Consider the following 27077-nt stretch of genomic DNA (forward strand, 5'->3'; position numbering starts at 1 on the left):
ACCCATCTCCATAAACTTTGGCAACAAAGCTCTCAAGCTTACCAGCCCTTTGCTCAGTTAGATCTGTCCTTGCTAACTCCCCCACTCTAAAAGGGCTAGACCCCATCATTTTGGATAACAATGATCTGGAGAACCACCTGCTCCCCTGTGATCCTTGCAACAAAATAAAAATAGTAAACTGGCTGTTCAGGTTTTTCAGACTGTGTGGTAGTTTTTGCTCCTAATGTTTTGTCTGGATCTATGGCTGGCATCTTCAGAGGCATGTCACAGAGAGATGTATTTCTCTGAGGCATAGTGTGCAGTAAAATATAAAACACTGTAAATTAAAACCCAGCATTAAAAACAAGGAGCATCTTAAAATGAATTTAACGTTTTTTCATGCTAGAAGCACACTATAAAAATGGCCTTAAAAGATTTCCTAATAAAACCCCTAGATAAACAGAACTGTTTTGACCTGGTGCTTGAGAGAGAGAGTAGACAAGGCACCAACAGACCCTCAAACAGAAAGACATCCCACAGGCAACATACCACTACTGAAAAAGCTCTGGGTTAGCCATCTGCCTCATATCTTTAGGCCAGGATCCAGCAGCACCTTCCAGGTGCAATGCAATCCCTGGTTGTTTGGTAAGCCATCTTGGAAACAGAGGAAGAAAAGCCAAGTATAAACCTTAATTCACTGAATCCGGCTGTGAAAGCCTTCAACAATACATTAGTTCATTTATTTACTTAATAATCCATCTTTATTGTTGAGACCTAAGGGGAATTACCGGACTAGAAAACAATCCAATATAGACCAGACATACAATGAAAGTGAATCACACAATGAAACCAGCAGATCAATACAGACCACTCAACTGGATTTCACAATGCCTAACATTCTCACAAGCAAGGAATAATCAGCCCCCTATTTCAATCCTAGTGGGGCTTCCAATCACAAGCTGGGCCCTTTCCTTTAAGAATATTACCTACAACCCCCTCAGCTGAAAGACTTGAAAGGAGCCGGCCTGGGAACTTCCTCCGTGGCCTTGAATGACTGAGACTTGGCTCAAGGCCCTGAAGGGCTGGAACCTGGAGAGGATATTTGAATTGTGCTCCCGGGCGCTTGGGACTGAGGGGCGCCGAGGCGGGTTTTCTTTTGCTTGCTGGTTAAACTTGGGAGGGCGGGGGGGTGCACCTTCACCTACAAGGCGATGCGGAAGGAGAGAACCGTGGACGCCCCTGGCCTTCTGCTGGACCTGGGGCGGAAGCATCGGGGCGGCGCGCAGCCGCTCCCTTCCAACAGCCTCGCAGCCAGCGCGCCTCTCGCGCATGCGCGAGATAACACGCTCTGCAGTAGTGGGCGGGTGGGCGCGCGCTCCCCTAGTCGGAAGGGCGAGAGAAACAGTGGGACTGGGCGTGTCCGGGATACGGCACGAGCGCCAGCGCGCGCCTGCCCTGCCGTGCTTTCCCTGCGGCGGTTGGTGCAGCCTTAGCCTTGGTGGGTCCAGGGGGGATGGGCGGGCGGGGAGAGTGTAGGCGCAAGCGCGTGCCCGCGCGCGGTTGCTATGGTGCCGCTTGACGTCACGGGCTCTGTGTTGCCCGTGCGTTGCGACGCGGTGATTGGCGGAGACCCCGTGTGTGGCGCTGGGGTGAGCCAGAGCGAGGCTGCAGCGGAGTGAGCCGCGATAGAGGCACAGTCCGCGCCGGTCACCCGCCTGGAGACACCCGCACCGTCGACCCTGCAGGTAACGGCCTCCCGCTGGCCCGGGGTCCCTTCCCGGGAGAGCCTCCGCGGGCCGGGGCGCCTTGGAGAGCGGGTGGCGGCGGCAGGCGGAGGTTGGAAGGGGAAGAAGGAGCGGCGGCGGCGGCGTCGAAGCGGTTGCTCGCCGCCCTCCCCCTCCCTTCCGAGGGCAGCAGAAGGGCGGCTCCCGGCCCCGCGCTGGACGAGGCGGCCTGGTGAGAAGCGCCATTCATTCCCCTCGCTGAGGCTCCGTCCTGCTCCTCGCCCCCTCCGACACACACAGGTGCGGCCGGCCCCACCTGCCCACTCCGCTCCCGCGCTCGTGGGGAGGGAGGGAGGGAGGCTGGCTGAGGGGGGAGGAAGGAAGGACGGACGGAAGCGGGGGGAGGGGGCGAGCTGGGCAAGGCGGCGGTGTGTGTGTGTGTGGGGGGGTGTCTTTCTCTCTTTTCCTCTCCGGCAGGTGACGCGCCCTGGTGGCGCCCCTTGTGCCGCGGACGGGGGAGGGTGAGTCGCGGGGGCCGCATCTCGCGCTGAGGGAGGAAGGAAGATGGAGGCGGGGGGGGGAGGTGGAGGAAGAGAGGAAGGTTCCTCTTAAAAAGGCGACGCCGCTACCTGTGCGGCAGACACGGCGGGGGGAGGAAATGCAGCCGCCGACCTTCAACTTCTCCACTAACCCCCTCCTCCCCCGGCCCCATAGAATTCGCCCTCCAAATAGATCTCCGGGGGAAGCAGCAGCAGCAGGAGGAGGAGGAGGGCTTAAAAGGAACGCTGCCATGTGAGAGAGGGAGGGGCGCCATGTTGGGGAGTAGGATGGCTTTTCCGCGCCCCCCCCCCCCGCACCACCACCACCACCACCACCTTCCTCCCCTTCCCCGCTTTCCGTCTCGCCTCGGCGGTGGCCTCGCGGGTCTCCTCCTCCTCCTCGCCCGGTTGCGGGGCCAGCTGGCGCTCAGGGTGTGGCTTCCCGCCAGGGAGCGGCGCATCTGAACCGGGGCGAGCCGCCGCATTGGGGGACCGGAGGGGGCCGCTTTAAAGGGCCGAGGGGGAGGAGAAGGGGGACGGATGAAAAAATGTGGGTCGGGGGGCGCTGCGGCTGAGGCTCCCTCGGGGCGGTGACCGCGCCGCAGCCGCCGCAGGGCAAGGCGCGGGCGGGCGAGGCAGGTGGGCGGGCGGGCGTGCCTTGGCTCTCTCCCCGCAGCGAAGCGCCTCCGCCGCCCGGGCTTCCCCCTTTCCTTCGGGGGCGGGGACGCTGAGATACTGCATCCCCCTCCCGGGGCGGAGGTGAAAGCAGGGGGGGGGGGTATATGAACGCGCACTGAAGTGGGCTGGGCTCTGACACGAATCCGCCATGACAAAGAGCCCAGACGGAGGCGCTTCGTGTCTCGGGAGCCGGGCGGGCAGATGAGGCGGTGGCGGCGCTGGGAGGGGCAAAGGCGAGAGAGAGAGAGAGTCTGGCCTGGCTTGTCCTTTTCTCTTTCTTTCCGCCCTGCTTTGCTTTCGCCCACACGTTATCGGCCTCGGGCTCGTACCCGGGCCCCTCTTTGCCCGGCCGTCTTCATAGCCGTGTGCCAGCTGCGGCAACACACCCGGGGCTGCCCGTGCCAGAGTGCAGCAGCACCATTTTACACCATCAATTTCCTACTGTACAGGAAGACCATTTTCTTGTATTGCACACCAATCGCCTCCACCCAGTCTAAAAAACAAAACCAGGAACACTACCTGCAGACCTTCAAATGTTTTTTTTTCCTTACAAATCTGGTGGCATTAAATTGCTAAGCAATTTTAGTTTCTGCTTTTATTTTTGCAGGGTGAACGCTTCCCAGACATGTGTTGCATTATTGATGAGTGATTTGAAGCTATAGCTGCTTTTTGAAATGTTTCCTGGTATATCGTCAGAATGGAGTGCCTTATAAAGCAGATTTAATGCAAGTGCTTCTAAAATTGCACCTTGGCACTTAACTCGTTCGGCGAATGTCAGTTTCTATTGAAATTGGTGAGACTTACACCATCACCTTTAACACGTGTTCTTGTGGAGTAAGCCTTCTCAGTATAGTTATGAAGAAGTTGAATCGTCAGGTTAGATGAGAGAAATGGAAATTTTTTGAAAGAATAAGGGGTGACTTGTGGTAACACAATACGCTTTTCTGAAACAACATTTTAAAACATTGTGAAATTTCCAAAATACCTTAGTTTCTCAAAATAGTCATGCCCTGATCACTAATCACTTGAAACGAAGGACTCAGAACAGCTCTAAACAACAGCCCAACAACAGCCCAACAAAGTGTGGTTGATTTATTGTGGTCCAAATCCACAACAGATGTAGAAAAGGGTTTCAGTCCTGCACGCATCTTGGGCGGAATTCTACTAAAATTAGTGGTCTTTGCTCCCAAGTAAACGAGTGTGTAGTTCTGCACAGAGGTACCCCTTACCTTGCTAACAGACAGCTAAATTGCAAATTACTTAGGACAGATGCCTGAGTAATATCTTACTATTTTTCATTCTCCAGAGAAATCAGCATGGATAAAAACGAGCTGGTGCAGAAAGCCAAACTGGCTGAGCAGGCTGAAAGATATGATGACATGGCAGCCTGCATGAAGTCTGTGACTGAGCAAGGAGCAGAATTGTCCAACGAGGAGAGGAATCTTCTCTCTGTCGCTTACAAAAATGTTGTAGGAGCACGTAGGTCATCTTGGAGGGTTGTCTCCAGTATTGAACAAAAGACGGAAGGTGCTGAGAAAAAGCAGCAGATGGCTCGAGAATACAGAGAGAAAATTGAGACTGAACTAAGGGACATCTGCAATGATGTGCTGGTGAGAACTGAGTAACCTTTTTCATTATTGTTTAGGGGTACACAAGACTGTGGAATCGTTGGCACATTGCGATAATCAAATAGGTGTCGGTACAGAATACAAGTAACCTGGAAAATGAAATAACAAGCTGACCTCTCAAACTTTTTACTTGTATCTCTCCTTATATAGCAGAGATTTTCTATCCCTGATATATTTTTAACTGTGAGTTCCGTATTTGATCCCATTAATTTGTTGCAAGAGGTCTTTTATGACCAGTTAGTGGTTGGAAGGGACAAAAAACTCCCAGCGTAATTTTCTCGCTATCTGCTTACTCTAGATTCTGGAGGGTGCTGGCACGTACTTTGTGAGGTTGTAGGTTTCACTATAAAAAAAACTGGCCCCTCCCTGGATAAGATGATGTAATGTTAGCTATGACTCACCCATGCAGAACATGCTGGGAGAGAGAGGAGGTAGCATTGCCAGGGGCCAACCTTGAGCAAAAGTTGCTGTGGCTTGAAACTGCTAAAGTAAGCACTCTAGATAGTTATACTGTAACTTTGCTATATATGTTTTTTAATACACCAGATCACACTTAAAAAAGAAAACCTTTTTTTCACGCAGTAACACAGGCTCCTTTTTCTTTCTAAATCGCTTTAACATGTTGCCCTCTGGCTGCACCAGTAAACTTATTGCTAGTGTTTTCTATTCTTGGATGATATAGCCTATTGGTAGTAACAGTTGTCTTCCAACAAGACCTTTCAATACCTGTCCTGTCTAAGGCTTTCGGTCAAATGATATTAGCTTAATTCCCTTGTGATTTTTAGTACAGAACTGTACAAATACATGCTTAAACTCATTTGATTTGAGCATGGAACATGGTTATATAAAGGACTTTAAACAGTGTTAAGCAGATGCTTTAGTTCAGACTAGCAAGCCACCGTGGCCTTGTCATTGAGAGCCAGGAAGCACATTTTAAGAAGTTTGATGCAGACTGTTGCTTCTTTATGCTCTTGTGGCCAGCTCAACTTACTCAGGTTTTGCCCTTGATGCTGTGGTGTTCTTAGGTGGAGCACTCTTTTTCTTCTCGTACAAGTGAAATTCCCTTCATGTTTCACTTAGGTGGGAGAAAATAAGAAGATCAGGGGTATTAAAGGCTTCCCCTAACAGTCTTGGTGATCACAGCTTTGTTACTTGTTCTCTTTGACAATTAAGCCTATTCTTATTTGCAAGGATATGAATGGGAAGTCTTCAACCCACTGCCTACTCTTCCATCCATTGCTGACACCATTACACCATTTACTTTTCCAAGCCTGGCATTTATTCCTGCTTACCTTGCTCTAGGTTTATGCACACACACACCCCCATCACTTTCACTGTAGCAATAATCGGCAAGTGCATCACTTCCTGCATGAGAAAATGACAGCTGTTCACTAATAATTGAAGGAAGTAATCATCTGAAATAAAAGGCACCATTGAAATGCAGAAGAAACTGGACCTGGTGGTTTGATTTATCTGTCTCACTAGAGCTCACAGTAGATTGGATGTTGTTCCCAGCTGGTGTATCTGGCCATTGACCAGAGCCACAGCCTGTTAATTTCAATAGTTGATGGACACTATATGCCTTCAGACTATACTGGTTGACAGGTTCAGTCTCTCCATTCATGCAGATTATAGTAGCTTTAGGCACATAGGCCCTACATAAGGAGCTGATTCATGTTATTTGAGCCTCAGGACAAGTACAGATTTTGCTGAAATCTTCCTGAAGTTGCAGGGTTTGGGAAGTTGGGTGAAGATAGGATGGACTGATCTAAACTATCATGGTAAACGAATAAATTTCCTGGCCATATCCATACTAATAGGTTGCTATAACAACTCACACACATCAGTTAGTAACTAAATAGGAAGAACACATAATCCCAAAACCTGAATTTTACAGTTTCCATATTTCTGTACTACAGGGTGATATCTGCTTAGGTTTACAAAACTCATGAAATGGTTGGTGTTCCTGTTTTTTGTTGTCTACATGCACTTGGAGTATCATTTCAACAAGATGGGCACAGTCCATTGTAGACCTGGTGTGTCTTGGCCTGTTGACAAAGATGCTTAACTGTTTGCTGGATTATGACCTCCATCTAAACTTTCCAAAAGGTGGCGGTTATTATGAAAATAGTCAATTGAATCCAGAGATGGCTTTCCATCTGTGTGTGGGTAAATTTTTGCATTATCATTTTCACTGTATGTTTGCGTTTTGCTGTCTACAGTTGGTGAGTTTGCTCTCAAGTTCAGGTTTCATTTTAAATCATTATTTTTAGAGACATTTAACTTTTAGAATTAAGATTAGATTATCACTTTTTGTTCTGGCATTATGAGAACAAGTCATGTACCATTCAAAACAAGGAGTGTAAAGCCTACCAGGAAATCAAGGCTTTTGGTCTTTCATGTTAGAAGTGTTTCCTTTTGGTAGTTGGATGTTGCAGTCAATCAAAGACTTGATCAAGTATTTGAAAGAATGATCTTTATTAGAACAGAAGAAATACAGAAATGTTGGATGCTTGTTCTAACTCTGAAAAACTTATTTACTGTGAAACAGTGCATTTAAAATGTATTGAATTGTAATGACTGAAAACCGTGGAGAAGTGACTTTAAAGCTGGGTAATAGCAACTTTTTGGGGGGAGGGAGAGAAATTGCAGGGCAGTTCTTTATCAGAGTGTAGTCCCCCATAGAAACTTTACAAAGCAGACAGATCACATGAAGAGATCCGTTCTCAGGTTTCTGCATAAAATAAGGTCGAATCATAGGAAATCCTAGGTGGCTTCTCCTGAGTGCTAGTGTTCCTGTTTGAAGATGTGGGCTCATGCTTGTACTCATTAACTGATAAAATGCAATGGTAAACTGCTACCAATTTCAGTTTTCTTCTTTTGGAAACTGAGGATTAATATCCTATATCAGATACAACATAAAGTTGCCCACCCTTTCCAAATACAGCTGTTAACTTGAATGAATGTAATTTTGTGTGATCTAGTCTTTTGAACCATTCTTAAAATTCGGAGGATTCTGTGGCATTGTACCAGTACTTGGGACTTCTGGGTACCAATTTCAAAAAAATTTTGCTGGTACTATTCATTTTCACTTGTAGTGTTCACTAAAATGTGCTGGAAAGCTTCTAATGTTTCCATTTAGATGGAATCGCAGTAGGGAAGATGAGAAATGTGTTCAGGCAGAATACTGTTCTGCCTATGGCCCAGCTTGGGCTTTTGGCTACTTGAAATCAACTATTTTAAGAGACTTGGTTCCAGACTACCTTTTCCGTTCCCACGCACCACTTCTTTCAGCAGAACCTGGGGAACAACATGAGGATGAAATCAGGGGTCTGCAGCAGGATGTGGGAATTGGGGGAAATTTCCTCATTAATATAATTAATAGAGGAACCGGGTTTGATTCTCCACTCTGCCGCCTGAGCTGTGGAGGCTTATCTGGGGGCTTCACAAGCTCCAGGGATCTGTTGCTCTCCGATAACAGGAATTCCCATCAGCCCCTACCAGCATGGCCAATTGGCCATGCTGGCAGAGGCTGATGGGAATTGTAGTTCCTGAACATCTGGAGAGCCGCAGGTTCCCTACCCCTGGATTAGCCCGTACACTCCCACACACGCCAGCTGGGTGACCTTGGGCTAGTCACAGCTTCTCGGAGGTTCTCCTCCCTCAGCCTCTGGCACTCCAGCACTCTACAGGGTGTTTGTTGTGAGGAGGGAAGGGCAAGGAGATTGTAAGCTCCTTTGAGTATCCTACAGGAGAGAAAGGGGGAATATAAATCCAAACTCTTCTTCTCTTCTTAGATCCAACCTCAAGTTCATGCTTTTTATCAATTGTGAGTCTTAAAGAGACTTATGTTTGGGATTTCTATGTAAAATAGCTCTTGAATTTTATATGCGATTTACTCACGTTAGTTCCATTTTAGTTGTAGACTTATCGATGCAGTTTAAATACCAAAGTATCAAACATATAGCACTCCTTACTTTTAGTATTCGCTGCCTTTGCTTCAAGTCATATTGGTTGTTCTGTGCTATCAAAAGTCAAGGAAATAAAAATGAAGGCCCACTAATTACAAAATTATAATATTTAGTATAAATTAAAGCCATCAATACATGTTAAGGGCCCATAACAGCCTACATTTTTATTGTATTGACCTTTTGTGTATTTAATTCTATTGCTGTCGTTTTATTCTCCTCCTTTGTTTGTGGTTTGTGTTGTCTACATAAGCTAACTTGAAATGTGTAAAATGCTTGGTTTGGGGCAGGGGGTGCCAGTACTCATCTGAGCTTGTACCAATTTCCACTGATTCCCCCTCAGGACTTGGGAGAACCCTGGGAAAAAAGTGCCAGTAGAAGTGAATATCATCACACAAAAAAAGGCTTGCTTAAAATAGCGATCTAGGAAGGACTAGACTACAGGTGTCAGACTCGTGGCCCTCCAGATGTTATGGACTATAGTTCCCATCGGGAACTGTAGTCCATAACATCTGGAGGGCCACGAGTTTGACACCTATGGACTAGAAAACGCAATAGAGAAAATACAGAATGACACAGCATGGATGCTTAACTACTCCGCATACACAATTTTAAAACTTTGGAAATAGATTGCGAGGTCACCATAAGTCAGCTGTGACTTGATAGCCAAAAAAAAAATAGTACTGTTGTAGAAGATAAGAGCCAAGCAAGCCAAATTGCTAGTAAATCTGTGAATTTATCCCCTGTGTGTTCAGGGATGGGGGTAAAGTTCATGACAGGGTTATGTGAAGGGTTTTATTCTGAACCCTGAACTATTTTCCTACCACAGCAGTCTCCCCCTCCATGCACACATTTTAATTTGCCTCTATTGCCTGTTTGTCAAGCAGTATGAGGGTTAAAATCAGCCCATATTGCTCCTTCTTATTGATCAAAACCACTCCAGAGGTCAGTTCACAGATCTCCTGGTGCCTAATTTGTCCATTTGCTGAAAAAATCTTCCATATTGAGACCTTAAATTCATTAGAATGGTAATGTTGCTTTACCATACCAACATATTGGTGTAGATAGTCAGCATTATTTGTTTTATATATGCTTACATTGTTCTGTTCATTTTATTCTCACAACATCCATGTGAAGAAAGTTAGTATGAATTGTGTGTGTATGAATTGGCTTGATGTGCTACTGATGTTTGCTTAAATGGGTAGTCCACAGGACATGTTTGTTCAGATAATAGAATATCACAACTCATTTGAACTAATGAGACATGTTCCTTAAATTAGACACAATTACTTGCTTGAGTGTCCTTTTCTAATACTGAGAGAGAATAGCAAGAATCTAAATTTGTGGTCCACAGAATATTGTTCTATATAGGAAAAGCTTTTGATCAAATCTTAATTTGAAATTCTGCCTTGGTTGCTTTGCAAGATATTCAGTGCTAAAAACAACCACTTTTTAAAAAAATGAATAAATTATTGCAAAGTTACACGTGCACCTGATTAAACTGTTCCAGACTATTCTGCAACACAGCATCTCTTAAAAATTGGAACAATTTCTCACTTGTTCAGTGTTTGTCAGAAAAGCATTGCTATGGCAAGAAATACTGTTCATTGGGTATTGCTGAAAAGCAGTTGTCCAACTGTCCTACTTCCTACTATCTAATCCTCTGAAGATGCCAGCCACAGATGCAGGCGAAACGTCAGGAGAGAATGCTGCCCGGAAGCCACACAGCACCCCAGTTGTCCAACTAGTCAGATTAACTTCTGTCTTGCCATATTTGCACAAATTGGGTCATTTGTGTAACAGCCATTGCCAAAGTTCAAGCAGAGATTGTGCACTGTGCTGGGAGAGGCAGTATAGTATAGCGGTGAGAGGTTACTGCTAGGTTACTATTTAGGTGACCCAGGTTAGAATTCACATTCTGCTGTGAAAGCTTGCTTAGATGACCTGGGGCCAGTCACTTGCAGCATCACAGTTAGTATAAAATGAAGTAAAGAAGAATGATGAAGTCACTTTGTACCCCCATTTTTTTGGAGGGGGGATAAATTGATATCCTTTGGTTTAAAGACATAATTGTTAGTTTTAGCAAAAAACTGGGTTATTTTGATGTCGTTTAGCAGGGGAGATAACCTTTAAAGAACAAGTTCATGCATTTTTATCCTTGGTGTTATTACAGTTAATGAGCAATTTATCTCTTTGGGACAAGTGAAGTGTTCTAATTTGTCAAAAGGGACATACAGAGCATTAACATTGCAGCTCATTTTCAATAGTATAATTACTGAAATCCCTAGATAATGTCTTTTAATGCATTGTTAGCATCTGTATGTGGAAAACTGAATGTTAAAAAGATTGGCTAAAATTTTTAGGCAGATTCTTCCAGTTCCAATCAATTGAAGATGATGAAGAAACCTTATAGGAAGCAGCTTGTTGGGAAAGTCTGCTTCAGTCACCTGCAAAATTGTATCTGTTGTGGGTGTTGGGGGGGGGGTGACCCTCCAGTATCATAGTTACTGGATCCTAGCTGCCTTCGAAAATCAAGGATATAATTTGATAATTATCTAGGTTGTTTTCTAAATTGATCTACACTGGTTCCTATAGCCTGTTTTTTGACACAACTCAGGGTTGACCTTTAAAGCCCTGTATGGTTTGGCGCCAACATTTCTGAAAGACTTCAAGGTTACCTGACCATTGCCATCATATTCCAAGGCCCTGCTTTCAAGTACCCCCACCTTCTGTGATTAGGCAGGTGGTAACTCAGGAAAAGGTCATCTTGATTATGGCAACCAAGCGCTCAATTCTCTATGGCCGTCTTCTGCCCACAAGTGAAGACTTGTTTTTTAAGTTGGATTCCCTCAGTGCTCCTTCCTTCCTGCCCAGTGTTTTAACTGTTTTTGGTGTGTATTTTATCTTTGGTTTTAATCACTTGTGTTTGGCTAAAGACTTTAGCTCTTGTTTATTTTTGCAGAATAAATCAGTATTGATTGAGGGAATAAAATGGTGCTAGGAAGGGGGAAACCATGCTGTCATAAGTAAGCCTGTGATTGAGAAGTTTCCAGAATAGAATGAAAAGGTAGTTTAGGACAAGGCTAAGAGTCCACGTTAGCTAGAAAAGAAGCTGAAGCTGCACATAAGAAAAGATTCTGGATAACTTTTGAATGCCAGCAGAAGAAATGAACGTGCTAATATGAGAGTGCCTCCTTCCACCATTTTGGATAATATACTGCCAGTGGAAATGTGAGAATGGCACGTAGCTCTGTGTCTGTCATTATTAGATCAGTGTGATTTTTAGGATATGACCTGAAGTATGTTTTTGGTCTTAAAGTGTTTCATATTGTGTTCTCTCATAGTGTAGGCATCATTATAAATGGAAAGTGTATTAGTAAAAATATATTGACCTTTATTCATATGCTGAAAGCAGAAGGGAATTGTGTAAATTGGCACATTTATCTCAACAGGAGAAAGCTAGTAAGAATCGAGTCATATTCTTTTATGTTTCATGTTTTCAGTTTGATTTCTGTATCAATAAAGCACATTGTAGAATAGGGGTCAGCAGCTTTTTATAACTATTGAGCCAAATTGTGACAGAGCAAGTGATCAACAAAGAGCCTGTATAAGATGACCTATTTACATATCTGAGAATATGCAGCTTAACCCTGGATATTGAGTGTCCTTTATTAAGAAGTGTCCCACAAGAAGTCTCAATAACTTACTGGAGCACCTTGGGTAGGTATTTTGGCATAGTGGTACGAACCTGCATGTGGCTCACACTTGGATTATTGCGGTTATTCACCTTTATTCTTTTCTTTTCTGTGAGGGAAATCATCTCCTAGAGGCTCTTTAGTCCCACAGTAGTCTTCGCATCCCATTCCTTTCCCATTCGTGTTATTATACTATTCTCCCTCCTCCAATCTGCAGTAACTTCACTTACTTCATTTAAAAAGCCATAGGTTGCAGTCCTCTGTCATTAGGCTTGCCAGCGTGGGAAATTCCTAGAGATTTGAGGATGGCAGTTAGGGGACAGGAGGGAGCTGGGATGAAATGCCGTAGAATCCTCCCTCTAAAGCTGCCCTTTTCTCAATGGGAACTGACCTCTCTTGTCTAGAGATGTCATAATTTCAAGGGGATCTCTGGGCCCCACCTGGAAATTGACAGCCCTGCCTCATTATGGAAATGTCATGTGCTGAAGTCACTGAGATGTTTGGGAGGCAGCGTGGCTTATTGGACAGCTGTGAACAAATTGCTGACAGTTTTTTGATCACAGGAAAGTGACCCATCAATTGAATCCACAGTAAGAGTTCCCATGTTCGTATCTAGACTCAAGAAAAGTCTAACAGGGGTAGTAAGTCTGCTGAGATTTCAATGGGATTTCCAGCATACAGTGAATGGCCCCTTTATTTTAAAATATTTATATTTTTCCCTGCCTTTTAAGGTACAAGAAGAGGTTGATCAAATCTCCATATTTTGTATTTTAATTATTTAACAGCATAAAAATCAAATAGGTTCAAAAATATTTCCACAAACATCTTGTATCAGAATAAAGCAATAAGGTTGGAGCCTGTTGGCTTTTCACTGGCTTTTGCGTTTGTGTGTTTTGTGTCTGTGTTATGACCACTAAGATGCTGGAGATGGATTGTAGGACCTGCATGGAAACAAACCACATGGAACAGAAAATGCAGTGAAGGTAGAAATTTGCTAAGATGAATAGAAAAGTTCATAGGATATTACCCTTTCTGTACATCATCAAATGAATCTTGTCTTCAAAGAAAGGTTTTATACAGTATCTAAATATTTTTGTAGTAATTGTGAAAGTTGGCTCCAGAGAGTGGATGCTGATACAGGGGAGGCTTTGCGTGGTTTGGTAGTTAAAAGCATTGGACTCCAATCTGGAGAACTGGGTTTGATTCTCCCACTCTTCCACAAGAGTATCAGCGCTTATCTGGTGAATTTCTTTTGTTTCCCACCCCTACATATGAACCCTGCTGGGTGACCTTGGGCTAGTCAGTCCTTCAGTCAGTCTCAGCCCCACCTACCTCACCAGTCGTCTGTTGTGGGAAGAAGGGAAGGAGTTTGTAACCTGCTTTGAGACTCCTTACAGGAGAGAAAGGCAGGGTATACGTCGAAATTCTTCTTGTTCTTTGTTCTAGCTTTGTTGACTTCACCTTGACAAGGAGGCATGTCAGTAGCATCTGCTTGGTCCTGTTCCTGGTTCCCCCTCAATCTGCCGGGTATAGGGAGCTCAGTATATGTATGTCTGTAACCACCTCCATGCTTCTTCACTCCTGCAGTTGTCTTCCACGGCTACTTTGGGTGTTGATGGAAGACATACAGGCTAAGGGGTCTCAGTGTGCTCAGTTGTGCAGGTAAATTAGAGTGCTGTCCAGAGGTAGTAAGTGCTGATCTGCCACTGTAGGGCCACACAAGAATTTTCTAAGTTCTGGTTCAGCGGTTATTCAACTTCTACAGAACCCTTTTCAGTGAATAAAGTTTTCACAGGAAAGTCTGTAGAAGCATGTGGGTGTTCTCTGAACTAGATTAGCTTGTCCACTCCCAACACTTGCCAGCTGGGTGACCTTGGGGTAGTCACAGTTCTTTAGAGCTCTCTCAGCCCCACCTACCTCACAGGGTGTTTGTTCTGAGTGGGGAAGGGAAAGGAGTTTGTAAGCCCCTTTGAGTTTCCTTACAGGAGAGAAAGGGGAAATATAAGTCCAACTGTTTTTCTTCTCTCTAATAGATTTTAAAGATACTATGTATAGTTAGACAGAATGTGTGGTACCAGTTAAGTATTCCATCATTCCATCATGACTCTTCGTGTCTTTCATTTTTGTTTTACTGTGTAAATCCGATTGTATCATTTGCTACATTCTCATTCTGCCTAAACACCTCTTTATTGCACTAGACCAGAGTTTCAAAAGATCAGTGTAGCCTAGACCACATCAGTTTATATTTGTATAATTAATAGATATAATGAGCGAAGTTGCCTTCCAAAATCTTTGGGCAGGGGAGTAGGGGCAAACTTGTTATTTGCATAGTATTGAGGATTTGCTGTGTCATCTGCACATTCTACTACTCATCTTCACTTGCTGAAAAATTGTCTTTTTGTGCTGTTGCCTGTAATTATTTGGTGCAGGTTGCTCAATTTGTTTGCTGTTTTCCTGCAAGGTGGGTGGCAGGCAATTAGAGATAGGGCTTTTCTGGTGGTGACAGCTAACATGTGGAATGCCTGTCTCCTTGAGGCTCACCTGGCACCTACATTGTTTTCTTTTAGGGACTAGGCCAGAATGTCTCTGTTCCCCCAGCCTTTTAATTAAGTAGTTGGGTTTTCCCCCCTCAAAAAATGGTTTTCAGCCTAGAAACTATTTTAAGCTATCTGTGGTTGGTTCTAATAATTTATGTTTTTATGCTGGGCTGAGGCATTTTATCACCGGATTGTAATTAATATATTTTCAGTGTTTTTATTTTATTTTGCAAGCTTCACACAGTTCCTGGAGAAGGTGGCATAAAATGTTCTAGACAATCAATCTACAACTACCTGAAAAGAAAAGAAAAGCTATACTAGCTTTGGAAGAGAATGTGATTTGAATAGGATTTGATTTCTTCAACAAAATTTATGATTAGCTCTTTAGTGATGGTTGATCATATCGAAAGGCTTAATTGGAGTTGCTGGCACCAGGTTTCATACAGGAAAATGATCAATTTAGTGTATTTGGTAGCAGTGGTCCTTTTAGCATCTTTTGTGCCAAGCGTTCAAACTGCTTTTTAAATTCTACTCACCAGTTCTTTCCTTCCGAGAAGAGGATTTGAGTTCTGGCAGGCATGCATGTGTGCTTCCAGATTGGCTTATATAAGAATTGTGCATCAGTCCACTTGCAAATGAATAGTGAAAGAATAATAATATTCAAGCTGTCTAACTCTTATTTCAGTGATCAGGGGCTAGATTGAGGTTCCTGGCCTTTTTGAGCCTGTGGGCACCGTTGACATTTTGAGAAACGATGGGGAACATTCCTTCCCCCCCCCCCCCGCAAAAAAAGTCTGCCCCTGGAGGAGGAGCCAAATAAAATATCTCCCTCATGATACATCTTAGGAAGGAGAAAATGCTGAATGGGAGTGGAACCCCACACTGACAAAAGAAAATCCAGGTGTTTATAAGTCCTAATTCCTCAGTGGAAATGCCTTTCATTTGAGAGAGTGCAACCAATAACAAGACCTGTCTTACCATGTCATTCCCCACTTTCTAGAGAACTCAGTGGGCTGGTGGGTGCCACATTAGGGAGGGAACCTTGGGCTTGGTATGAATGCTAAAATTAATGCTGATAGGGGAGAATAGGGGTAGGGAACTCCAGCCTCCAGATAAGCCTGGAACTCCAATTTCCCATCAGTTTTCCGTCAGCATGGCCAATTGGCCATGCTGGTAGGGGCTGATGGGAATTGTAGTTCCTGAACATCTGGAGAGCCGCAGGTTCCCTACCCCTGGGCTAGAAAGTTGGGGAATACATGCTAATAGCCAGATGTTTCTAATAGCCAGATGTTGCATTATAATTGTGCCTCTTTATCGTAAAACTTAAAGTCATTTTGATGGCTTTATGTAATTGACATGATGGAAGCAAGCTGATCATGCTAAAAGTAAATGAATTCTTGAGTGCTTCCATAACTGTATTACCTTGCACAAGGCTTGATCTACCACACCAGGATTTGAAATTAGAAACCCTCAGATGTTTCCAGATGTTCAGAATTGGGGACACTCCCCATCAGCCTCTGTCAGCATGGCCAATTGGCCATGCTGGTAGGGGCTGATGGGAATTGTAGTTCCTGAACATCTGGAGAGCCGCAGGTTCCCTACCCCTGATCTACACTGAATTTTCCGTCAGGATCAGAGCTTTCCAGCCTCTCTCCTCCCATTGATCTTTGTGAAATGCTTCTCCCGGGGGACTGGGGACTCTGAAGAGTAAGATGAGGGCAGTGTCCAACAAGAAAGGAGAAAGTTGGTGTAAATTGCCAGTGTAGTATGGATCCAACCCATGGAGGATGCAAGGGTGCTAGAGGTCCTTCAGACATTGCCTTAGCTACTTGAGAAGCATTATTCTGGGTGAGGTTTCTCTGTAGCTGGAATAATGTGTTCAGCCATCCCAGTTACTTTGAGCCTTATTCATTGCATAAGTCCTAAAAACAGAATTAATACCTCACTGGAAAGGGAGGGGGTGCTGATTCTGTGATCATTTCCAGCCCATGTGATTGTTTAATTTCATCATTACTCAGCGTGTCCAGGAAACAGCTCATGAAAAAGCAGCTGAGTATTTCTTAAAGAGCCCCTGACTAAGTTTTTTTTTAAAAGGATTAGTGCTTAGCTACAACAACAGGAATGGGGGGATTGAATTATCTTCTAAAAGCTAGATAGTCACACTGTGGGCAGCTACTTAAAGTCAGTGGGGTGATGGGATGAAACATCAAGGGGTTCATAATACTTAACCGCCTAATAAATCTGATACTAGAATGACTGGCACCTAAATGGGTGGACTTATAGAAAGACTTCTAAATAGAATAAGCTGGGGAGGAATTTAAGAGGCTAGAATTCAGGAAGTATTCTTGTACATGTCATATTCAATGTTCCTCAAAAGTATCCCCACCCCCCCACCCCAAAAAAACTGTTGTCACTAGTGGAGTGGTTCTGTTCCTTTGATTCTAAGACAATTCTGAACATCACTCTGTAACAAGCCATAGTATTTTAGGACTGTAAAAAGCACATGAAGTTTTATTTCCTGTCCTTGCTTAATGGCTTACTCTACAGCATCTAAAACAGTAGCATAGAATTGGGTTGCAAAAAATAGGCATTCGTTTGCATTTATGCTAAAACACATGTAAAAGAAATATACTTTTGTCTTGGTTGTAAAGGATGTGATTGTGGTTGACCTTAGTGGTGCAATCATGTGTGTAAATAGCTATTTGTACATTAAAAATTATTTGTGAAGAAGCAGGGAAACTACAGAATTTGGTTTTGAGTTCTTCAAGCTACAAATGTTTAGCTTGAACAAGTATGAATGGCAGGCAGCTAGTGTAAAAAATGTAGGATTTTGTTGCAAGGTTTTATTTACAGCTTTCAGAAACAAAAGCCAACCGAAATAACAGCTGCCTCCTTTTTGTCTAAAAAGTTCAAGATACTATAAACTGTAGGAATGATTTCTTAGGGTATTGTTGATTGGAAATTTTCCCTGGAATATAATATACTACATTGACCTTATGCTGACAGGTGTAAATTCTCTATTGTCAACGTATATAGCATACTGACTGCTCTTTATTTTCAATTTTAGTCTCTTTTGGAAAAGTTCTTGATTCTGAATGCTTCGCAAGCAGAAAGCAAAGTTTTCTATTTGAAAATGAAAGGAGATTACTACCGTTACTTGGCTGAGGTTGCTGCTGGCGATGACAAGAAAGGTACAGTGCATTGGTTTCTTATTATCAGACTTGTAGTGAATACATGTAGAATGGAGTAATTAAGTGTGGAGGGAGGGAATGATTCTGGAATGCTGCGTTATGGATCAGTGACAGAAAACTGCTTAAATTTTGTAGCCCTATTTGCTGCTTTAAAAGCACTGTTACCAAGAGTAAGTTCTCATTTGCATATGACTAAGCATAGTCCTCTTTTGAAAACTACTATGCATAACTGAGCTGTAACAATTCAGCAAAACTTTTTGAAATATTTCATACACTATTGTGGTATGTTCCAGCCACATAGGATTATCCTTTATTGCTTGCAAAAAGCTCGTTTTATTGTTGGACAGAATGATGTGTGTTAGCGTTTGAAAAATACCCTTTTATCAGGTAGTATAATTGGTGAAGGGAACCTATGTGGAACTGTGGGGCCCTTATCTCCTTGTGAACTATTGGAGCCTTGTTGGTGCTCCAGTGACAGGAATGTGCTCAGAATATAGATTCCAGCCTTCCCACTGCTTTGGAAGGTGTGTGAATGAGGCTTGTTTTCAGCATGGTCCAGATACACTGCAAGAAATGCTAGTGATAAGATAGAAGCCTCCCTTCTTCCCCATCTCATTTCTTATGCTAAAAGGAATTACTAGCTCAGGGGTCTGCAACCTGCGGCTCTCCAGATGTTCATGGACTACAATTCCCATCAGCCCCTACCAGCATGGCCAATTTGCCATGCTGGCAGGGGCTGATGGGAATTGTAGTCCATGAACATCCGGAGAGCCGCAGATTGCAGACCCCTGTACTAACTTAAAACTTTCACTCAGCTTGATGGGTAACTACACTGACAGTAAGTAAGGAACTGTTCTCTCAACACTGAGTATTTTCGCTCAGAAACCCTAATACAGACCTGGGCATTATACGGCCCGCGGGCCACATCCGGGCCGCCGGATGACCCTGACTGGCCCCCCTGCCGTGCTGGGGAGCAAGGCGCCTTTGAAAGCCCCGCACAAGCCGGTTGCCTTGACTGTCGGCTTCTGCGGGGCTTTCAAAAGCGCCTCACCCCCCTGCCTTTTGGCCCGGCCCTCCACAATATTTTCTGTTTCTTATGCGGCCCCATGGAAAAAATAATTGCCCACCCCTGCCCTAATATGTTCTGCCACGCTCACACAGAGCTTTAACTCTCTCTCTGACACTCCCAGTCCTTTAACTCTGAAATCTTGTCACCTTCTGCCCTCTCTGGCACCTTCTACCAGTCCAGCAAAGTCCTGCCCTCTCTGACACCTCCCACATGCACACTCATCAACCAATCATATCTCTCTCTCATCCCCCTCTCACCCCCCCTTCTCTCTCCTGCTCAGCTCTCAATTTAAAGTCACACACACATATTAAAATCATTACACTGCCATTTCCCTGTACTCCCCTGATCTTCCTACATATGACTACATTGGGAGGTTAAAGTTCTAGAAGAGGATGATGTTAGAATAGTATTAATCAGATAGAATTGTAAGTAGCACCATTTGCAGTTTCTCTTTACTTCTAGCTGATATCCTGCAAAGAATGCTCTTTGCTTTCACTTAGAGATAACACCTGTATATAGGCTGGACTGCTTTCTGCCAATGGTTAAATCTCTTCCATACAAATAATTCTCACCACACAAAAACCTAACATGCCCGTAAGTAGACTTTTTGCCTAGATTAGTCCATAGTTTGTAGCTTTCCTTGCACACCTTTCAGGTGTAAAGGAGCAATCAAAAATGTGAGCCTTTTTGCTCTCTAAAACAGCAGTGAAGCTGTAATCAATATGTTGATCAGCAGAGTGCTATGCTCCCCATAGTCCTGTGAAGTACATAGTGGTTTGGGGAGGGGGGGGGGACGCAACTGGGTCCCTTTTGTAAAAGCAGCTACCCATTTTCTCTAGAGAACACAACTACTAGGTCTTGAGTAAAGGAAGGAGGGTTGTGAAACCATTACAGTCTTTTCCAGGCGGTGGGAGGTGCCCTGTGCCCATGAACTTTGAGATGCTGTGGGTACCCATCTCCTTATGATAAAGCTTGAGCTATGATGCATCTCTCCTCCAGCCCCATCTCCTTTGCCGTTACAAGAATTAAGTTTAGGTTCATAGTGGGGCATGTAACTAGCATCCTGAGGTAGCATCATAAAAGTATTGAGTAGACAAAAGATGTTCTCCCGGCCCGTCCTGTAATTTTCTTTCATTTTTTTGCGGGGGAGGGGAATCGGCAGTGCTGTGCAAATGTAGCCTTTCATTCATGTCATCAGGACAGTGATTTTCTGAGACGTGTTACAACATATTTTACGTTGATGTGCTGGGAACTGAATCAGAATCCTGTTCTCCAGTGTGGGTGTGAAGGACAGACAAGGTGGGGCAGTTTCCTCAACATCTCCGTTCACTCCTGTTTGAGAATGTTTGAAATTATTTACTCATGGGTATGTTGCTGTTGCATGTTTACACTGATGGGATGCATGAAACTTGGCTCTGGTGGATGAAAGAATCCTGGCAGAGCTGGACACACCTAATATTTCCCCATCATGCCCCCAACTCCACCTCTTTTTTTCCCCTGGCAAAACTTCATAATTTATGCTGGTATGGCAGTTGTACAGAATCAACAATAACATAACGGATTACTTGTTCTAGCAACACCCAGCTGTGTAAGGATCACTAGCAAAATCTGTTAAAGCCAAATATGGTTCTTACAGTCACAGCCAATTTTAGCCTTAATGGTGTGTTTGTGTTATGCCTTTAAAGAACATAATTACTGTCTTAGAAAAAGGCTAATGTAAATGGGCCAAGGTTTGACCTTGGCTCCAATAAGGGTAAATCATCCCTTTTCCATCAACTAGTACTTTTGGGTTTCAGTTCTCCAGATGTCCAACTTAATGTTTTAAAAAACAACAACTTAAAAGATTATGCTGTCTAAAGGGATACCCAAATGTATGATCAGAGCCACCTTGTTGTCAGGGTGTAGAAATACAACTCGCTGTCCTGGTTTATCTATCAGTACCAGCTTAGAAAAGGAGTTCTAGGAAGCCAGGCTCAGGAAATATCATTTGCTGATTTACCACAAGTGAGTTGCCAACTGTTCCGAGTACTGTTGCAGTATTCTAATTCTATTTGAAATCAATATGTTTGCTTTTTAAAAACAAAAGGTAGTTGTGACCTCTATTATTCTGTTCACAAACAGAACACTCTCATTTATTGGCTGTGACAGTTGGTAAGCATTATACTATAACAAAACATCATTACTACCACTACTTCCCATCTGTCCCCATTTTGTCACCCTTGGAATACTTATTTAGTACTTTGTGCTCTCTGTGCGTCCCACTGAGCTTTGCCCCTGCACAGAGTTTCAGTTTTGAAAGTTGGTGCTTAGGCACAAAAACACAGAACATTGAAAACAGTAGCATCAAATCATTATCAAAGTCTGCCAGTTCTATAGTTCAGGTAAACTGCACCCTTATTGTACAATTCAAATTGAATTGTATTTTTAAAAGGCCCATTTTAAGCAACAGACAAAAATCTGCTGGGGATGATGCTATGCAAATCACCTGGAGGGAAGATGTTCTAGAACGGGGTCCCCAACATTTTCTTGCCTGTGAAATTCTGACGCGGCAGTGTAGGTGCAGCAACAAACCAGCTCTTGCAGGGAGCAGAGCAGCCACAAAAGGTTGTCATACCTTTACTTCAGTCATACAGTGAAGATTCCTGTGCTGTGCTGGCTCTCCTGGTGCCAAAGCAACATTTTTTGAAGCCTACATAGCCAATCAGATCTCCACTAGCCATTCAGAAATCTTGTTAGGCAAAAACCCTACTTGCCCCCACCCACTTCTAAAAACACTCGGTGGACAACCACAGGCACCACTTGGGGCACCCCGGTTATAGAGACAAGGACCCTTCCTGTGATCTCCCACTATGCCTCTGACAGTGTGGGTACATGGAGATACTGCTTAGTTTTCTCAGGCCAATCTGTATGTAAAGTAATTTTCAGGTCACAATCAGCATGTTGTTGGTTGCAGAAACTTAATTGGCTACCTATATCAAGGGTATAAAATTGCAGTAGCGTGCTCTTTGAGACTGGTATCAACCAACAGCTTGAGCATTATATTTTTCCAGAGGTTTTAGCCTCCAAACACATTTCAAAAGTAGCTCCACATACTGTAGTTTAGTCTGAATATCAACAAGGTATGAATAACCATAGGCAGAACTAATTAAAGAGCGGGTTCAGAATAACGCAAGGGTGGTCCTCATCTTGGTTTGTTGCACTTAGCTCCGACTTCTTCAACCTATATATGCAATTAGGAAATTTTTTTGCTGTGATTTCTTGCTTTGCTCTTTGTTACAGTGAATTCACCGGTTGGGAAAGGTCCCTGTGAGTGATTCACAATCCCCTTGTATTTTTACCATTGTGAACAATTTTAGTGTAGTTGGCGAACTTCAGTACCTCACTAATCACCTTGTTGCTCTGACCATTTATCCTAAAACAGATCCCTTGCGGCCCCCAGTACTCAATTTCCTCCACTGCAGAAAGCACCTGTTTTTCCCATCTTCTGCCTCCTATCCTAACCAGTTAAGTTGGTTGTACTGATGATTTTAACCGTGTGCTCCCTTTTTGGCTTACCATACTACTGTCTTGTGTTTCTTTTGCCAGAATTCACGCTTCCTTAGGTCCCCCTACTTGTGTTAGGTTTCTGTTTGGAAAGGAGGTCATATTGTTTCACCCTTTCCGACCAGCTAGAATGTATTATTATGGTGTGAAGTAATATTAAAGCATCCTGAAGAGATATGAGCTTAACTTTAACAAATCTAATCCCTTCACCTTTGTGGGTACTACTTTTGAAATTTAATGTTACAGCAGACATTCGAGGTACATGTTTCGTGACTTTGATAACCCCATGATTACTGTTGTCTTGTGGTTCAAACACTTTCATCTCCTGTACCAAATTTCAGGTATCACTCAGGGTGATTTCCCCCTGCCACCTGTCAGAACTGCAGTTAAGTGTTCTCAGGCACAGTGTTCGTGTTTAAAAATATCCTCTGTCATGATTTGAGCATTTACACAATCTGTGTAAGGATAACTGGAAGTCTTCCCTGCTGCCCATTATTACAACATGGTCTATTTTAGTAGCCTCTCTGATTTCTTGCTCCACCCTTGGATGACTCTCAGTTTTGGTCATGATTGGTGCAGTCCAAGCACTTAAGGTTTTTTTTTCCGGGCCTGGTGTTTCCACAAATACCAGTTGTGTGTGGGAGTGAGTTCCTCTTAAGTATTCTAGTTTTACTTTGTCCGTTTTTGAAGTAGAGACCACCACTAGCACAGCCTTCCCTATCCTTCTTGTACGGTTAATAACAGTGGGTTAGTGTATCCCACTGACTTTCCCCCATTCTGTCAGGTTTCAGATATGACTACCACAGGTTTCCTTTTTTAAATACCCTTTAATACCCTGTAAATTTCGTTGTGCGTGCACAATGACAATAAATGCTTATGTTATGTTATGTTTCCACCGAAAGACCTAAGTGCACTCAGTAGGGGTTTGACGGAATTTGCTGTTAAAAATAGTCCCTTGTTGTTTGGGACAAGGGAGGTTTGGAGAGGGCTTGGGAGGATTGATGCTGGACCCAGCAAGGTGGCAGCAGCTTGTCAGCACTGTCCCACCAGGCCCGGCTTGGTGTTTGGGACGAGGGAGGGTTGGAGGGGGCTTGGGAGGGCTGGTGCCAGGCCCAGCAGGGCATCGGCTTGTCCCACTGGCCCAGCTTCATGTTTAAGGTGGGGGAGATCACTTAATCTTTTCACTCATCTGATTGCCCTCTGCTAAGATCCCCCTCTCATCAACTCTAACCCCCACTTCCTTTTCCCATCAATTGTTCTACTTGAGTTAATATTTAAATATAAATGGGTAGCACTCACCATCACCTCACTCAGATTCTTAACTCCTCTGACTCCTAATACTTTCTGGCTGGAGCTGACACTTCACTGCTGGGACACTCTTTTGATCATATGCTGCCCCCGGCCCTGCCAGCAGAGCATCTTTTACCTCTGTCTGTTCTTTAAGGGATTCCTGAAAGGCCTGTGGTATAATGCTACTTGAGAAGTATAAGGCCAGGTCCTTTTCAACCCACTGATCTTCAGAGATGGGAATACCAAGAAGCCTATTTAGCTTTTGGTAATCTCTGGTGTCTTCAGGCAGAAGCTACCAAAAGGGTGTGCAGATGAGTGGCAACCTCCCCAGTCCTAATGGTTCATCAAGATACAATTTTAACCCTTCTATTGTTTGAAACATTTCTGCCCCGATGGCATATGTCTTTTGAGCTGTAGAGGTTTCTGGTAGAGGAGGATTTATACTACTCCCATCTTTTTCTGGTAGAGGAGGATTTATACTACTCCCATCTTTTTTTCTGTGAAATGGCTGTACGTTGTTGTCAGTTTTTTGGCAGGGTGTAATTGTTGAACCTTCTTTAAGATGGGCTCTTGTTGGGTTTGAACCTGAAAGCTGGCTATGTACTAGAAATTGGTTGTTCGTGAATACCGTTGATTGTATCTTACCAGTTCAGTTAGCCAAGTGTGGAAGAAGGAGGACCAGCTTCTCTACCCTGAGGAAGGCAGCATGCTTAGCTGAGTGTCAGGTGCAGACCATTAATGATTGTAAAAAAAAAAATTGAAATTGTAATTTACTTATCCAATGAAAGTTTCAGATTTAATGTCAGTGTTCAGTTCAGAATAACTTTTGCTGTCTTAATTTTGCTTTCAGTATTTGTAAGAATGCATATACTCTTGTGTATGTACACATAATATACTCTCGGGGGATGTTTCTTACAGCTTCGAAAACACCTTTTCCCAAAGTTTTGTTGATTTTGTCTCTACGAATTGATCCGTGTTTCACATATTACAGTCCACAATTGCTAATTTACTGTTGCTGTTTCTTGATTTTCAAGGGATAGTGGACCAGTCGCAGCAGGCGTATCAAGAAGCCTTTGAAATCAGCAAAAAAGAGATGCAGCCAACACATCCTATCAGATTAGGCCTGGCTCTAAACTTCTCTGTGTTCTACTACGAGATCCTGAATTCTCCAGAGAAAGCCTGTTCCCTTGCAAAGACTGTAAGTTGCGACTCTGATTATTACATTAATATACAAACAGTGTAAGTTTTTATGAGTCTAAATGTACTGTTTTTAATCATAGGCTTTTGATGAAGCCATTGCTGAACTTGATACGTTAAGCGAAGAGTCATACAAAGACAGCACGCTAATAATGCAGTTACTGAGAGACAATTTGACAGTAAGTATGTGACTGACTCGTGCTTGGGCAAAACAGTGATTATATGAGTGATTCTAGTTGGTGTTCCTTATTGGCTAGGTACTTTGGTCCTAATTTATTGGCCAGCCATGGGTTAAACAAAAAAATTAATGGAATTAAATATGTAAATATTGGATTTGCATCATTCATCTGTGTGGCGGAGGTGGAAAGTGCCACCCAGCTGCATCCAATTTAGGATGACCCCTTAAGGGTTTTCAAGGCTAGATGCATTCAGAGGTGGTTTGCCATTGCCTGCCTCTGCATAGCAATTCTGTGCTTTCTTGGTGGTCTTCCATCCAAGCACTAACCAGGGCTGATCCTGGTTAGTTTCTGAGAACTCACCAGATTGGGCTAGCCTGGGCCATCCAGGTCAGCTGTGTACCCTTTGCAATAACTCCTTATCTCAAAATTGCATAGCTTTCTTGGAGACTGTTGAGATGTATGCTTGATTATTCACATTAGCTCTAAACTTGAAGTTGTAATTGATAACACATGGTGGTTTTTTCTTCAACAGTTGTGGACATCGGATACCCAGGGAGATGAAGCTGAAGCAGGAGAAGGAGGGGAGAATTAACCAGCCTTCCAATTTTGTCTGCCTCATTCTAAAATTTACACAGTAGACCATTTGTCATCCATGCTGTCCCACAAATAGTTTTTTGTTTACGATTTATGACAGGTTTATGTTACTTCTATTTGGATTTCTATATTTCCCATGTGGTTTTATGTTTAATATTAGGGGAATAGAGCCAGTTAACATTTGGGGAATTTTTGTTCATCCAAGGTGGCCAATATAGGGATGTGGAATTTTTATAAAAGTTTTACATGTTTGGCATAGTACTCTTGGTACTTTGTGGCTTCCCACAAAAGCCAACATTAAACAGCTTCCTATGTTGAGCAAAGAGAAAACTGCTTGCCTATTGGTCTGTCACAGTGGATAAAAAGGGATGATTGGTTGCAGCCACTCAGGTGCAATGAATGTGGGTACTTCAAAGCTGGAACACATAGCAGAAGACAATATTGTCCCATGGATATTGCATGTCAATCATGTGAAATCTGTGGAAACTATGGTCCAAGTATACATCTTTGATTGCAGCTGAAAAGTGTTCCTTAAGGTGGTTTGCTAACCCAATGATTTTTCTTTAGGGAAGGGCAGAAACGGTTCACATTCCATTACTTGTAAAGTTACCTGCTGTTGCTTTCATTATTTTTGCTACACAATTTATTTGTATTTAAATGGTTTAGGCAACCTAAGAACAAATGTACAAGTAAAGATGCAGTAAAAATGAAATGCTTGATATCCATAATTTACACTGTATATCGAGCACAGCAGTAAAACAAAAACCCATGTATTTAACTTTTTTAGGGTTTTGCTTTTGTGATTTTTTTTGATACTTTGCCTAACATGCATGTGCTGTAAAAATAGTTAACAGGGAAATAACTTGAGATGATGGCTAGCTTTGTTTAATGTCTCCTGAAAAATTTTCATGAACAATCTAAGCATAACTGTTAAGAACATGTGTATTAAGTTGATGTAAGTGGAATAAAAGTTTTATGAATGGACTTTTCAACTACTTTCTCGGTAGCTTTCATGTACATCTGGAGTTCTCTTCAGGGTACCACAGCTTTTTTTTTTCTTTTTTAAGCCAACTGTGTCAGGCTTTGCGTTCAACTCTCTGCATCTAGGCTTGTATCAGTTTAATTCTGGTGTCTGAAATTGTCTGTATCCTTCTCCTTCTGAAGTTTTTTTGGTAAGAACATTTACCTGGTTTGAGAGTCAGCCTGCTGTCTTCTTAACTGCGATAGCAAGGGCTGGAGAAGTACTGACAAACAGCTGAGAGAAGC

General features: G+C 43.3%; 1 protein-coding gene across 3 annotated transcripts; it reads left to right on the top strand.

Moving 5' to 3' along the window:
• The first annotated feature begins 1567 nt into the window (after positions 1-1567).
• YWHAZ (tyrosine 3-monooxygenase/tryptophan 5-monooxygenase activation protein zeta) lies at positions 1568-26795 on the top strand. Of its 3 annotated transcripts, none has more exons than XM_048507456.1 (6): positions 1568-1724; positions 4227-4530; positions 17816-17939; positions 24876-25039; positions 25122-25217; positions 25750-26795. In XM_048507456.1, the coding sequence occupies exons 2-6, from the start codon at positions 4237-4239 to the stop codon at positions 25807-25809; spliced, it is 738 nt and encodes a 245-aa protein (XP_048363413.1). In that variant the 5' UTR covers positions 1568-1724; positions 4227-4236; the 3' UTR covers positions 25810-26795. The 3 variants fall into 3 exon arrangements, with proteins under 3 accessions (XP_048363413.1, XP_048363415.1, XP_048363414.1); XM_048507458.1 differs by lacking the exon at positions 1568-1724 and adding an exon at positions 1760-2003; XM_048507457.1 differs by lacking the exon at positions 1568-1724 and adding an exon at positions 1761-1935.
• The last annotated feature ends 282 nt before the right edge of the window (positions 26796-27077 follow it).

The sequence above is a fragment of the Sphaerodactylus townsendi genome, linkage group LG09 (genome assembly GCF_021028975.2).
Source record: "Sphaerodactylus townsendi isolate TG3544 linkage group LG09, MPM_Stown_v2.3, whole genome shotgun sequence".
In the NCBI taxonomy this organism is placed as follows: Eukaryota; Metazoa; Chordata; class Lepidosauria; order Squamata; family Sphaerodactylidae; genus Sphaerodactylus; species Sphaerodactylus townsendi.

Bases quoted from the DNA above. Each gene is read 5' to 3' on its own strand.
- YWHAZ (XM_048507456.1), top strand. From the start codon at position 4,237: ATGGATAAAAACGAGCTGGTGCAGAAAGCCAAACTGGCTGAGCAGGCT. The intron at 25,040-25,121 runs GTAAGTTGCGAC...TTTTAATCATAG, and splicing joins CCTGTTCCCTTGCAAAGACT to GCTTTTGATGAAGCCATTGC. The intron at 25,218-25,749 runs GTAAGTATGTGA...TTTCTTCAACAG, and splicing joins TACTGAGAGACAATTTGACA to TTGTGGACATCGGATACCCA.